Source organism: Rutilus rutilus (genome assembly GCF_951802725.1).
Source record: "Rutilus rutilus genome assembly, chromosome: 9".
Taxonomy (NCBI): domain Eukaryota; kingdom Metazoa; phylum Chordata; class Actinopteri; order Cypriniformes; family Leuciscidae; genus Rutilus; species Rutilus rutilus.
In genome coordinates, this window is record NC_140223.1 from 32,266,422 (window position 1) to 32,282,355 (window position 15,934).

General features: G+C 38.6%; 1 protein-coding gene across 1 annotated transcript in view; it reads left to right on the forward strand.

The window, feature by feature from the left end:
• The window catches only part of cog6 (component of oligomeric golgi complex 6), a 53,467-nt gene that overhangs the window by 31,195 nt on the left and 6,338 nt on the right, over window positions 1-15,934 (forward strand). Inside the window, exons 10-18 of the mRNA XM_084419238.1 lie at window positions 339-430; window positions 2,932-2,996; window positions 3,294-3,385; window positions 3,566-3,683; window positions 6,556-6,687; window positions 7,764-7,931; window positions 8,039-8,146; window positions 12,550-12,603; window positions 14,488-14,567. Coding sequence (XP_084275364.1) covers window positions 339-430; window positions 2,932-2,996; window positions 3,294-3,385; window positions 3,566-3,683; window positions 6,556-6,687; window positions 7,764-7,931; window positions 8,039-8,146; window positions 12,550-12,603; window positions 14,488-14,567 — 909 coding nt within the window. The remainder of the gene's footprint in view (window positions 1-338; window positions 431-2,931; window positions 2,997-3,293; window positions 3,386-3,565; window positions 3,684-6,555; window positions 6,688-7,763; window positions 7,932-8,038; window positions 8,147-12,549; window positions 12,604-14,487; window positions 14,568-15,934) is intronic.

Below are 15,934 nucleotides of genomic sequence, written 5' to 3' on the forward strand. Positions count from 1 at the left end.
TGAGCACAATTGCAAATGTGATATTGATTTTATACAACAGTAATAAACGAGAAGTTACTATTGAGTTACATTTTAGCCACAATATTATCTGTTTTTCCTCCATTTCACCAGCAAAATTAGTTTTTAAAGAACGCTTCAGAACCATTGTGCGTCTCAGAGCAGTTGTGTTTCACTCCTGAATAAATCAGCATTTTTGAACGAATCAATAATTCATTGTGAAAGACAGTCACTTGCCTCGTTCCTGAATGAATCAGCGTATAGTAATATTGTGTTTCCATTGATTTTTATCTCTGTTTGTGCTTATGCATGTCTGTTTGAACATCCAATCATCCAAACAGGTATGTTGGGGACATGTTGGCCTGGCTTCACCAAGCCACAGCCTCAGAGAAGGAGCACCTGGAGGCCTTGCTCAAGCAAGTTACCGTGCAAGGTAGATGTCGTTCCATTCACACAAATGCTGTGTCAAACACTGGAAGTGAGATTTGCTCGTTTTTATACCATTTCTGTTGAAGATCAAGTGGGATAGGCTCACCCTTTCTACAGCTGCTGAAGTTTTGCCTCAAGCTACTCCTTTGTTTTCACATCAGAAAAATGTTGCTGCAGAAAAGCTCTATCGTCAATACACTGAAAGAAATTACAATAATTTTGAATAAAAACAGATTATTGGAGTTTTACAACAAAATCCTATTTCAATCTTTCTACTTTACAATTTCACTTTTAATTAAATGTTACTTGACGTTTCTTTGTAATAATTTGTTTCAATAGACAAATCCAATAATTCCAATAGGAATCGGTGCTATCGGGAATTTCACTTGAGGGCATGCAAATTTGCCGTGCTGAGCAACAGAAAATGGGCTTTCACATCATTTTCATAGTTCTCAAACCTATTGGTGGAAGAACACGCTTTTTGGCATGTTCGCACCTCAGGAACTGGGAATGACTTTAGTTATAGGAGCACCTTTTGGAGGAACTAAATTAGCTCTTACTTCAGAGTAGGGTCTAACCCAGCACAATTGGAAGTACCAGTGACATAAGTGTACGTTGACTGGCCGAATACATGCCATATGAAACACCAGCACCCGCCATTTTTAAAAAGCACACAGTTTACATATGCTGCATTCCAGATGAGGATGGACGTGGGAATATCTCAAAGCAAAAACTACGATATTATTACATAAACTTAAAGGGATAGTTCACCCAAAACATTTTTTTTTTTTTTTATCATTTACTCACCCTCAAGTTCTTCGAAACATGTATGAGTTTCTTTCTTCTGTTGAAGATATTTTGAAGAATGTTAGTATAATAATGTTAGTATTCAGAGAGTTAACGGTAGCCATTGATTTTCACAGTATTTCTTTTTTCCTACTATAGAGATCAATGGCTACCGTCAATTGTCTGGTTACCAACTTTCTTCAAAATATCTTTGTTTGTGTTTAACCGAAGAAAGAAATTCGTACAGGTTTGGAACAACTTGAGGGTCAGTAAGTAATAACAAAATTTCCATTTTTGGGTGAACTATCCCTTTAATGTCTGATGTTAAAGTTTGTTTTTACGTTTATGCTTACTGGAAGCAGGACTTGCCGACATCTTGGAAGTGACGTCAAATGACGCGTCTCGCTGAGGTTTGGTGTTTATCATTGTACCTCAAGTTCACAGGTCGAATGTCCGACCTTGATCGGCATTCCAGACGTTATATCCAAGAATGAGGTGGTAAAAATCCAAATTCCGAGTTGTCTGAAACGCAGCATTACTCCTAAAACATGGAAAACCGCTATAGACATAAACATACAGAAAAGCTAATGTTAATGGCATTTATGTCACCTTTGTCTGTGGCCTTGTGTTCTTTTCTCTTAATCAATCCGTGTTGTCATTGGAGATTTTGTCCTTCCTTTTTGCTCTTTCAATCACATAATCTGTACGTCTACGTTCCATCTCCGTTATCACGAAACCCATGACACAACAACAAAAACACAGCTCCGATCACGCCATCCTCCAGCTGACGAACGCTGCGCTTTCATGACGTCACTGTCGGCCGGCTTACGTCACAGGAAAGTGACCCTAGGTGAAATGTAGTTCTCATGGGACCGTCCTGGTGGCTATTTCCTCTAACTGAGTTCCTATAACTACCCAGTGTGAAAGCCCCTAACACTACTTCTGTTGACAATGGACAATTGGCCTATTTTTGCCCATGAAATTTCACAGAATCTTTTGGTAATATGACTTCACTTTGGCCACGTACACACTGTAAAGTTTCGGGAGACAACCGCATTTAAATACGGGAGTGAATCCCCTAAAGTACATTCCATGTGGGTACGGAACAAAACTCAAAATTGCGATGATTGATGCCATGGTAACCATAGCAATGTTCTTGTGTCTCACATGTTTGGTATCCACTATTTTTGACAAAATCAATATTACAGTGACCAAAGACTAGTAGGCAGATGCGGGTCGCAATATTTAGGTATTGTTTTCCATATAAAGCAGTTTGATTTATCTCGTATTTCATGGGCTTGTTCTTGTTCGCAGTTTTTTTTTTTCTAGGAATATCTGGCAACACGAATGAGTCAAGACTCGTAACTCTTTCCCTTGTGGTTTTCTTGCACCACACACACACACACACAGAAAAGAGACACATCCCTGATGCATGTTTAAATACGTCATTAACATCTAAATGTTCAGTTCGGTTCTGTACGCACTGTGTAGAATTTTTGTAAATGCCGTTGTCACTACCTGCAATTGTCTGGAGTTACTCCCGTAAATGACTGAACCGTGTGTGTACAGAACAGGATTAAGTTCTAAAAGGTGAACTGACAACCGTAATTAACTACAGTGTGAACATTAAGCCATTAAGACTTCAAACATTTTAGAGCTTTTCCTCGCTCTGGGAAAGTAGTCGAGTTGTAGATCAATTGTTGTGCTGTGTCCATGCAGGGGTTGAAGAAAACATGCAGGAAGTAGTTGGCCACATCACTGAAGGAGTGTGCAGACCACTGAAGGTGAGATGAAAACACTGTCATTACAACTAATAATTAGGATTAGTTTTTAGTAGGTGAGCTGTGGTGTTTAAATGGACAACTGAGGTCCAAGTCCTGCTTGCAACATTTCTTAATCCCATAAACCCCTCAACTTGCCAGCGCATATAAATATATATATATATATACATGTATATATGTATGATTTTTTAAATTAACTTTAGTATTTTCTTGTAGTATCAAACCTGTACTGATTTGCGCAACACCCAACACCAGAAATTGTTGATCTGTGTTTGTTTGTTTTTTTATTTCCTCCTCCAGGTGCGAATCGAGCAGGTGATCATTGCAGAGCCTGGTGCAGTTCTTCTGTATAAACTCTCCAACCTGCTCAAGTTCTACCATCACACCATCAGGTACACACACACACACACACACACACACACACACACACACACACCTACGGTTCATGAAAGGACAAATCCTCCTCCTTTTTTTACTGAAGAGCTTGACATAGATCTCCAAAACATAAATCCAATTTTTGGCATAGCCTTTTATAATGCAGTTTTTCTGAATGCGTGTTTCCTCTCTCTCAGTGGCATCATGGGAACCAGCGTTTCCTCTCTTTTGATGACCATCGATGAGATGCACATGCTCAGTAAGAAGATGTTCTTCAACAGTCTCAGTCTCCATGCCAGTCGCCTCATGGATAAAGTAAGTACTTCTCCGGGTTTTTTTATTCTTGTCACTAGGGTTGGGTACTGAACTTGGTACCTTTAATGGCACCGACCGAATTATGTCGGTACTACCGAGTACAGATTCACATTAAATCAATCGTGGCAAATTTCAGTACCTGAGAACACATCTGGGCGCGAAAGTAAGACTATTTAAATACGAATCCTGCATGTTCTGCGTGTGAATGAGTGGCACGGACACACGGTTTAATTTACCTCACACACACACAAACACACACTGAAGCACGTGCGACGCTCGCTGTGTTTTTCAGCCTCTACAGCAGGGATAGGCAACTCCGGTCCTGGAGGGCCACTGTCCTGCAGAGTTTAGCTTCAGCCCTGATAAAAACTCACCTGCCTGTATCTATCTAGTAATCCTGAAAACACTGATTGCCTTGTTCAGGTGTGTTTAATTAGGGTTGGAGCTAAACTCTGCAGGACAGTGGCCCTCCAGGACCGGAGTTGCCTATCCCTGCTCTACAGTCTCACTATATGAGAACATGACATCACACTCTCTTCTATGTTGTAATTTTAACAGTATAAAGCTCAGTTTTATTTCATATCAAATATCAGTTAAATTAATGTTTTATGTCTTTCACAACAAAAAAACAAATTCACAACAAAACATTTCATAGAATTTTTATTTTTTTATTATTAAAATGGTTGTTTTTATTAATATTCAAGCATCACAGACAATGGCAGACAGCGACCAAGGCAGCTCTGGCATAATGTCAATAACACTTCTACAAATGACTTAGTTTCTTTACAGTTATTGAGGTAAACATGCCTAAAGTACCGAAAAAAGGTACCGTTGGGTACCGGCACCGAATTTCAGGTTAAAATGTGAATGGTACCCAACCCTGCTTGTCAATTATAATGTGAAATTTTAACTCTTTCCCCATCAGCGTTTAAAAAAAAAGTTGACAGCCAGCGTCAGCATTTTTGTTCTTTTTTACAAAACTTCCAAAACCAGAATATTTTGGTGTAGGAATATCTGAACATGCAATATTTCAAAATATACCCTTTGCTTTATTTCAAACGTTTTATTCTAGCTTAATGCATTCAAGTTTCATAAAAAAGCAACATTTTGAACAAAAAGCTGAGAAAATTGTGTTTTTGTCAAAGACTAATAAGTCTGGATCAGATTCAGAACGATGATCTTTACTCATAGATGGAGTAGATCGAGCGCACCCCCAACGCTTCACAGTCCTATACCTCGTCCTGGGTCGACATTTCTTTCGATAACGTTAAGCAGTTTTGATTTATATGCCTTTTAATGTCGATGATAGCGTTATTTTACATATGCATCTGCTTACATATGCTATCGCATGTTTCTGCTTCTTTTTCGCATGTGTTTTGATCCAGAGATTCTGTACTCATTTAGAAGATGTCATAGCGCCCCCTACTGTATAACAGTGAAAGCACAAGGAAAGTCTGTAAATTCCGTCAATGGCGGCAAAGAGTTAAGAATAGTTACGAGGTTGAAATAATGCTGAAATAAAATAAAATAAAATGGAAATATTAGATGGAAAAGCTTAAACGTAACATTTTTAATGAAAATTAAACCTTTTGCTTTTGCAGCTAACTGAAATAAGTTTAAGTTGTAGTATTAAATCACTAATACTGAAACAAAAATAAACCAACATTGAAATATTTACAAAAAACTCAAACTAATAAAAATGACAAAAGCACACAACAAAATTTCTTAAACTTAACCTAAAACGAACACTGAAAATATAAGCTAATTCAAAGTATTGATAAATACTATAATCATATATAAATGATACTAAAATAACACTTACTGTACACATTTCAAATTCATCAAATCTCTCTTCTTGTGGTCTGGTGTTCCCATTTTCATATATCTGAAAAGATATGAAAATTCTGCCATCATTTACTCAATCATGCTAGTAAACCAGTAAATAATAACACCTTAATGGTCAATAAAAACACTTCCAAAAACTGGCTAAAACAACCCAGAACACCCTTGCATTGTGGCGCGCTAACACAGCATCCTATCCATCGATAGTGATTGACACAACAAATGTGCCTTACGGTCATTCATCAGTTGGATGGTGTTTTTGCCAGGCTGAAAAACAGCATTCTCACACCAAGGATTTTAAATTAGCCCCCAAATATCCTTGAACATGAACAGGCTACTTTGAAAAAAAAAAAAAAAACACTTCATTGATAAGTGGATCAATAGCAAGAGCAAGATGGCCTCCTCTCCACACTTCTGAGAGAATTATGGCCTTAGCAGCCTGCTAATCTAATCAGGCTTAGGACGTTACGTATCGCACCCTGGCGTCTCTCGGTGCCAGGAACACCAGCCCAAGCTAATAAGCTATATTAGAGGCAGCAGAGCCCTAGGTAGTGTTCGCGTAGCAGGGTGTTTATTAGTCAGCCTTCAGAGGTGTCAGTCTCACTGTCAGACATGCCTGGCTTGAGTTTGAGGGTATTGGACATGAGTTAGAGCGGTAAATACTGCTATTAAAAGTCTGAATGTACAGAGTCTACAACTCTGAATGTTTTGTCTGTGGGTCAATGACATGATGCTCATCTTTTTGTGTCTGAACCTATGAATTCATTTAAGAAGATATTAAAAATGCACTTCATACACAGTGGTTTTAATGTCCATCTCATGGTTTTTTTTTTTTTATAAACTTTTTATTTATTTAAAATTCATTGTGATATTTTTGTGAACTTAAAGTCAAAATGTGGTGTGAGGGAAATATTAGTACTTGATGGGTGCACCATGTGTCACTTTTCAAGTCATTAAATTAAAACTTGTGTTGAAAAAAGTATAAAACCCATGAAACCTACAATATATTACTACTTAAATGTTTCCTCAGGTAGAGCTTCCTCCTCCTGATCTGGGTCCCACTGCCTCCCTCACTCAGACTCTTTCGCTCCTCAGAGAGGTTTTGGCCTCCCATGATTCATCAGTTCTGCCTCTTGATGCCCGACAGGCTGACTTTGCACAGGTGACTTTTTGTTTCTTGTTTTGTGGAGGAATCCAGTGTGTTTCCACCTTTTAGTGACTGGAATGTGGTTGTCAGAAATAAATACTCCCCGTTTTGTTTAGTTTTTTTGTGTTTTGTTAACTTGTATTTATGTATTATTCAACATTTATCAAGTGGTTTTGTAGAAGTGAAACATTGTAAAGCATATATATTTTTTATTATCGTTTCATTCAATAAATGAATCGGTTGTCTTATTATATTTGTGTTTATGCATTTCAGTAATATTATACACTTTTCCAAATATGCATGCTGTACTTATGTTTAGTGTTGAGGGTACCGCATTACAAGTAACGCGAGTTACGTAATCAGATTACTTTGTTATCAGATTACTTTATGTAATTAGATTACTTTACGTTATCAGATTACTTTATGTAATTAGATTACTTTACGTTATCAGATTACTTTATGTAATTAGCTTACGTTATCAGATTACTTTACATTATCAGATTACTTTATGTAATTAGATTACTTTACGCTATCAGATTACTTTATGTAATTAGATTACGTTATCAGATTACTTTACATTATCAGATTACTTTATGTAATTAGATTACTTTACGTTATCAGATAACTTTACGTAATTATTTCACGTAATCAGATAACTTTTTTTCACGCATTTATTTTATGTATTTAATCTCACTTTATTAACCAGTGCCTTAACTGTTGACCTTTCACGATCCAATTCAACCATACTAATTAGCAAAAACGACTTTAAGCATCAGTTTACATTCCCTTCAGCCTGAGTCTTATTCAGTTCACTTTTGGTGTGAAAGGGCCTTTACATTTGCCAAAATAGAACTTTTTAGTTTTTTTTTTGTTATTATAAAACTTTTTCATTACAAAAAAAGTAATGCAAAAGTAACGTAATGCATTACTTTCCATAAAAAGTAACTAAGTAATGCACTTAGTTACTTTTTTAGGGAGTAATGCAATATTGTTATACATTACTTTTAACAGTAACTTTCCCCAGCACTGGTTATGTTTATGTCAAACAGAGGTCACGAGTTAGTTTTTTCTCTTTTTACGCTGGTTCGCAGGTGTTGTCCTGCATCCTTGACCCGTTGCTGCAGCTCTGCACGGTATCAGCCAGTAACCTGGGCACAGCGGATATGGCCACCTACATGGTCAACTCCCTCTACATGATGAAGACCACACTGGCGCTCTTCGAGTTCACCGATAAACGCTTGGAAATGCTGGAATTTCAGGTGTGTTACACATGGAAATTATAAGACAATTTAAAATGATAAATGGGTCAAACTGAGTTCTAAATGAAAGCGATTATTAAGTTATTTTTATTGGTCACTTGCTGTAGATTGAGGCTCACTTGGACACTCTGATCAACGAGCAGGCGACGTTCGTGCTGACCAGAGCCGCACTGAGCCACATCTACAGCTGTGTCCAGCAGCACAGCGCAGAGCAGGTGAGAACTCGTGTGAAAGCCGCTCAGGATTTGAGTAAGGAACAGCTCCTCTTCTTGGATCACACTTTGAACCGTGCAAAAATCCCCAAAACTCTCCCCCTCTCCGTTTTGCTCAGTCGACCGCTCTGCAACTGCAGAAGTTTCCCAGCGTTACAGGAATTATACGAATTATACGCAGCTTCACAAGACCCAGAAATAAAGCTTTTAAGGAAATTATCCTCACAGAGCAGCTCACTGACGATTATTATCAGTTATTTAGTGCTGCTTTTATGCTTTTCAATGCAGCCTGAACATTTTGAGTGTTTCTTGCTTCTCATCAAGGGTAAATGAGTGTATAAAAAGGAAAGTTTCAGTTCTAAGATCTGATGGAATATTCAAAGCTGATTAACCTGATAAACAGACTGTGTTTCTTAAAGTTTCTTTTTTAAGAAAAGGACCGACGTCCAATGTCACATTTGCATAGACCGTAATATTTGAACCCATGATTGGTTGACTGCCAAACAAATAAAAATATTATACAGAATGATAAAAGAACGTTATTAACCGGTTAAAGGTAATATTAAATAAGTGTTTCTGTTCGGAACAAAAAAATGTGGCCCTGATATTCTGGCAGTTGTTTATTTTAACAGTTGGATGTTAAATTAGGTCTGAAAACTCTGGAAAAGTATGGAATTTTAAGATAAAAAATTGCAAAACACTATCTGTGGCCCATGTTTCCCCTTTTATATCACCACCAACACACACACACACACACACACACACACACACACACACACTAATAGCGCACATTACTTCCTTATTATCTTTTCATTTTACATTTGAAATCTCTATTGTCTATTCCATCCCTTTAGACCGTATTACCATGGTTACTCTATGGTTCGAGGCTCATTAATAAAATCACAGAGCAGGGATGTTCAGGCAAATTCATCACATGGCAGGAAATGGCCTGAGATTGAAAAAGAACACAAAAATAAAGCTTATGCTGTAAACACGATTACCTGTAAACATCTGTGTGCGCATTTGCAGATTAGACCAAGCAAATGGTTTACCTTTTGTTTTGTTGTTGTTCATTAATGATGTGGCTTGGCACAGCCGAAAGCACGCTTACATCGTGTACTATATAAAGGTGTATTGCAGATCTAATAACAACAACATTATAGTATTCCACTGTTGGCTCCTCTCTTTCTCAACTATTCTTCAAAGTTTCTTCTTTTGTGCGCCACAGAAGTATGTCGTATGAGTCGGTTCAGAACCAGTTATTTTTTGGAACTCATTCCAGATGGTTTTGTTTTTCTTTGTTGCAAATTAAAAATACGACAGTCTCAAACCAATGGTCTCAATTCTCAAACTCAACAACTTTTTATGAGTTGTTGTTGTTTATTTATTTATTTATTATGCAACCAGTGTAGTCCGATTCCTGAACTATTGACATCTATGAGCAAGTTATTTTAAATGAATCAAAACTGTACAGCTTGACCGGTGTAGTCCAAATGATTCTTATGTCTCGTTTTTTTTAATTAATACAAAATAAATAAATAAATAAATACAGTGTGACCAGTGTACTCTGATTCTTCTGCTAATGAACTGGCATGAATGATCCAGGTTTTGTGTAGTCTCATTTTCAAATGACTCTTTTGATTTATTTTAGTGAATCAAACACATACAGCATAACCAGTGTTGCCAGATTACCAAATGAATGATTCCTCAGCCAGTTAACTTACACAAATGATCCAGTTCTTTTTAATGAATCAAAAACACAACATTACCGGTGTAGGCCGAATCTCAAAAAATGACTCTTATGACACTGACTCTTTTTTTTTTTTATCAAATCAGAAACTTAAGCCCCTTTCACACAGCGCTTTGAACCCGGGAAATTGCCGGCAAATTGCCAGAACGCCTTCTGTGTGAACGCAAACATGACCCGGGATTGATGCCGGGATCGATGCCGGGTTGGGGACCTAGTAACATTGCCGTGTTCAGTCCATAGACTGTAAAAAAAAAAGTCCCGGAACGCGCGCTGTGTGAACAAAAGCCGTAATAATGCCGTGTCGTAGTGATGACGCTGAAGCCGGGATCGTTCGCCAGCTGTGAAACGGTACGTAATGCGCAAGTTTATTATCGAATCAGAGAAAAAAATGCACAAGTGAGGCTTCATAAGCAAACTGAAGACGCTGCTGAGACATTACATCACGTCGATGTCACGTGTCTTTACAGGATTTTTACGGGTTGTGTGTGAACGCACTCTCTGATTCCGGAAAATCACTGGCAGTGTGAATGAACCAAAATCAAATGAACCCGGGTCAAATCCCGGGTCACTTTATCCGTGTATTTTCCGGAATCTCTGTGTGAAAGGGGCTATACAGTGGCCAGTGTAGTCAGATCCCAGAATGAATGATTCTTCTGCCAATGAACTGGCACGAATGATCCAGTTCTTTTTAATGAATCAAAAACACAACGTTGCCAGTGCAGTCCGATTCTCAAAAAATGACTCTTGTGACTCGTTTGTTTTAGAGAATTTGAAACCCACAGCGCGACCAGCGTAGTCGGACGATTCCTCCGCCAGTGAACTGGCACTGATGATGATCCAGTTCTTTTTAATGAATCACTTGAAACAGCTACTGACTCACTGAATCGCAATTTATGCGTCATGACTTATAAAGCAAGAACTGTTGCCCTTTCATGTAGTTCCTACAGCTTTTGATGCTTACTCTCGTTTATGGGTGTTTGAGCGGAGTAATTGTCAGGTGAAAAAGTTTCCAGTGAACTTGGCGACTCTTTCGGACATGTTGCGGCACTTAAAGCAAGGTGTTATATTACAGAAGACAGGCGAGAAAGCAAGAAGCATTGAAAGTAAGCACGGGTGTGTGTGGGTCTTGGCAGAGCAGTGCAGTCTGGGCATTTCCACGCCTGTCCTCATCACACACCCCCGTAAAAGGCTGGCGTGTGACTAAGCGTCTCTGGACACCTGCTGTCCACAGCACAGGACACAACTGTCTCGCCTACTGCTTCAATGTCTTCTCTGTCCACTCAACGCTGGTAATTACGGCCTGTCTCGGCTTTATACGGCTCCTGCTGCCCACAACAGACATTATTCATCAACCAGGCCCTCAAAAGCCAACTTTGTGTCTCATGTCCATGGCATCATTTTAAAAACATTACCAACCTACAAATTGTATACGCTAGAAAAAGACCACTAGACTGTATTAAGATCCTGTTGATGTTTGACACTCATAATGAATCTTTGTACGCTGTTCATGTTGGTGCGAAGTACCTAGACCTTCAGAATCATCCGTTTTATAATATCAGCCATGAGAGGTTGTGCATTACAAGGATTCATATGTCTAAAACCTCCTTAATTGTTTTAAAAAAAAAATCATTGTGATGAATGATCTGAATGGTCCATTGTTTACTGTCAGTAGTGTAGCAATGTTTGAAGCACAACTCAGAGCTTTCTGTTGGTGAACGCGGCAAATTCGCGTAAAAACTTGAACTTGTTGCGAAACCTGCATGGGTAAATGTTTCCCAATTGTGTGGATTCCTCTTGAAGTGACTGGATTTCGCCCGTATCTTAACTGCGTTGTTTGTAGCGACTAATTATAATTCATATAATATTTAGTCGGTGCATTTACAACTTTCTGTAAATTGGCTATTCTATAACGACTTTAAACGGGTCTCATCCAATCAAATTTTAGAGTCCACTGCAATCATAGTGGTTTGCACGACACCAAACTTTGTATGCGTTTTGGCCGTTCGTTTACACGACAACGGCGTTTTGGGTTTGAGTTTTAAAAACAGGTTTCAAAGTGCAGGTTTTTGAAAACGGTCTCCGTCTGAACAACAAAAACGCGAATCTCTGAAGACGATGACGTCATGTGACGTATTACGTGTTCAGTCTATAGTGTTTCATCACCATCTAATGGCCTGGAAGGTTTTTAGTCGTTTTCGCGGATCCGTGTGAATGGGGATCGTTTTGACAATGGTGTCGTCTGTACGCGGAAAACTCCTCCATTTTAAGCATATCGTTGTTGTATAAACGTACCCATAATCTCTTCAAGCGTGTGAACATAAAGGATTCTGGGTACACAAGTGTATCAGAAGTCAATTCATAATGCAACACCTAGCGAAGTGCTGTTGCTGTTCAATTGCGTTGTACAATAGATGGTCAATAGATGTTCTTTTCTCAGCCATATTTTCCATCTATTCAACTCTGCGTCACAAAGCAGCTACGAATTAGGTTGAAATGTGAAATCTCTCACTTCATGTGTTTTCAAGCTGTCCTGTTGCACCTATTCCTTCTCTTTGTTTATGTGTTATATCTGTGCCGCAGGCTGTTTCAGTTCACACAGCTGAAGGGAAGTAGTTGTGTATCCTTCTCTCATGTTTTTCTGTGTTCTCCCTCTTAGGGTCCCTTGGCCAACCTCCCTGGCATGGACAGCACATCCTTAAAAACAGCAATGGTGAGGCCTGTTTGTCTTTCTTTATCAGAGTGCCCCTATTAAGCTATTTTAAAGTTTTCTAATGTTGTTTTGGAGGTCTCCTTCAATAGGTTTTAAATGCGTCCAAGGTCAAAAACACTTTGTCGATTTTCAACCCACTTTGTATTGTTACAATGTCGGAAATGTATATAAATTAACAACGTTTTCCATGTTACCTGGACTGAGAAATTCACGTTTATTTGTCAGCAAAACTCCGCCTGATGACACAAAACATGCTCTAGGCTTTCGTGGAAACTTCAGATTATACTTCCACAGTTTTCTTTCCCCGTCCAGATTTTACAGATCACATTTTTATGCAAAGCAGTTCTTTTTTTCACGCTATGAAAATAGAGTATTTTTAATTTGTCAGCAAATTTAAAAGCACTTGTTAAAGGTATAGCGGAGGATTTTCTTTTTCCGGGTGGATCATCAAGACTATTGGTCCTCCTAAGTGTCAATCTTTCTGGTGATATGTTTGTATGTATGATATGTAAGGCCGTCGTACGTGCTCGTGCACACGATTCACACGATGGCGTGCGCTCAAAACACAGGTTGGGCTTCCCACTGATGCCTCAGTCGCGAAGTTTCTACTCGACAGGTAAAGTTTGGCATGCTATTTGGAGAAATCCATTTAAAATCACTGCTAGTAAAAGTTAATGTAAGCTATGATTAGCTCGTGCATGCTCTCTCGTGCACACGTTTAATAGGCGTTCCCTCTCGGGAGCAGGTAGAGTGCTGCGCATGTGCATTTTTTCAATAAGTGGAGAGGGCGGTTCTTTTCTAAAATTCGGGAAAATCCTCCGCTATACCTTTAAGTGATTATCATATTCCCTATATTCACTGTAAAGCTGAGCTTCTAAGCTTTAAAACGACACCTATATTGTGTTAGTTATCATGGGGTTAAGTAACATGATATCTTAGCCCTCCCCCCGCTTCGGATTTAAGAGATTATGGTCAACAATTAATCGGACTATTGATTGTTAATTTAAACAACGATCGATTATGGGAATTTATGTAAATTGACATCCTTAGACTTAAACGGTTCAGTGAAGTATTCAGTCTCTCTAAACCCCTCCTTTCTGAGAGCTTACTCATTATATTACATTTACAGTTTATTCATTCACTGTAAAAAAATTCTAACCCTCCCAAATCAAAAATTTCAAGTGACCGATAACATCTAAATTTTTCAATTGGCCCAAGTAAAATTCTGTAAATTATAAAATTTAATTTACAGAATTTCACTTGGGCCAATTGAAAAATTTAGATGTTATCGGTCACTTGAAATTTTTGATTTGGGAGTGTTACAAATTTTTTACAGTGTTTAGCAGACGCTATTATCCAAAGCGACTTCTCTGATTGGTCAAATGACCCAGTCTGTTCTGATTGGTCGACGATACAGCCTGTTTTAGAAACCAAGTGCCCTTTACCATATCTGATCTTCCTCAGCACTTGTACACACAGTGATACGAATGGTAACGATGGCGTTGATTTTACCGTATCAATTCGGGCTTGAGTCCTCATCCTTTTGATGTGAAGAAGCCCATTATGCAAATTTGTTACAAACCTATGGAGGTTCGAGTAGGAAGTAAGAATTGAAAACCATCTGAAACAAATTACATAGTGTTTTCACAGCTTTTCTGTCTAACAATCTTTTTTTCAGACCCTTTTGCCACTTTTTTAGGTGAAATCACAGACATCCTTTGTTAATAATTGTAAATCAACAAATCGAATCCAGTCTGAATAGTGCTACCTAATGGTTTTAAAGGTGTGGTCACGTTTGCAAAATTCAGCAACATTTAAAGTAGGTTCATGTTTTTCTTTCCATTCCTGATTTGTCTAACAGTGTGTTATTTGTTTTACACACAGGTCCAGTTTGACCGTTATTTGGCCTCTCCTGACACACTTGTGATGCCGCAGCTCAACTTCCTGCTCAGTGCTGCCATCAAGTACGAGTCGGCCTGCATTTATCACACACGTTTCGTCTATAATACAGCAAATAACATGAAGCGTTACATTTCAAAACATTACAATTTCCAGCTCAAGTTTAGCTATTCTTACTACTCAACCACATCTGACCTAAACAAATAAGGTCTTGGCCCGTAAAATGTACGGGGCCGTCAAGGCATTAGCGACTCGGTCATGAGCATGACAGGTTTCTGGTGCGCTTGTCATGTTTCTTGTTTCTTAGTGCTTTTAGCATCAGCGCATCAGTGCGATGTTGCTATTTGAGTGGTAGAGAGGCGCACACATTGAGTCACATTGTTACTGGGAAATGTAACAGGCTTGAGGAGCACTCACTGTCCCTCAGGTTAATGTTCTCTATTAATGGAGATGGACTCGTGCACAGGCTTGGCACAGCTAATTAGCTCCTGGTCCATTTCTCTCTCTCTCTCTCTCTCTCTCTCCCACACATAAACACGCCGCACGTGACTCAACTCTGCATGAGATACAAAGACGAGCTAAATGGAGATGGATCCATACGCACACACACAGGTTTTGTTCTGTTCACTTCACGTTAAAGGGATAAGTTCAACCAAATCTGAAAATGTTGCCGTTATTTAATCAGCCTTGTGTCCGTTCCAACCTTAATGACTTTCTTTTCTTTCTTCTCCGCGAGGGGGACGTTTTTGCTGCAAATCTTGACATCCACCCGATTCATATAGGAATTGTTCTTTTTGGGTCAGATCTGTTTAGTGTATTGCTTTATCCGATTCACAAAACGGTTCTGGAAGATTTGTTCACAAATCTGACTAGATGCCTGTCTGTCTTTTATCTGTGTCTGTCTATCTATCTATCTTAAAGCTAGATTATAAAGCAAGATAGAGCATAGGAGAAATGCAGAGAGAACTTTTTTTTAATTTTGTTTTGTCATATGTGTGCAAGTCAATTAGTTTAGGTGTGTAGTATTTTTGGTTGAACTGTTCCTTATAGGCCAAGCATTAATCTGACTTGATAGTTATATATAAGATGAAGGTTTGCATGTAGATAAATTGCCCACTTACCTTTAAAACTGCAGTGTTGTACACACAGTATGTGTATCTGTACTGGTAGAAGTGCATCTGTAGAGGGCAGTGTTAGTCCTGAACTGAACCCAGAGCAGTGCCTTGTGTGGCTCTACTGTCTTTGCTCACTCAACCAGCAATATTCTGACCAGTTTGTAGTTTTCAATTAAGGCTGGCTCCTGTGTGATGTGTTTCCAGGAACCTAGATCAACAGAAGTACCATCAAAACCAAAACAGCACCAAGTTATGGCTACCAAAGTGCTCCTAGAGTCATTTATCTATGGTGTTGTTTTGATTCACTTGGTTTGTTC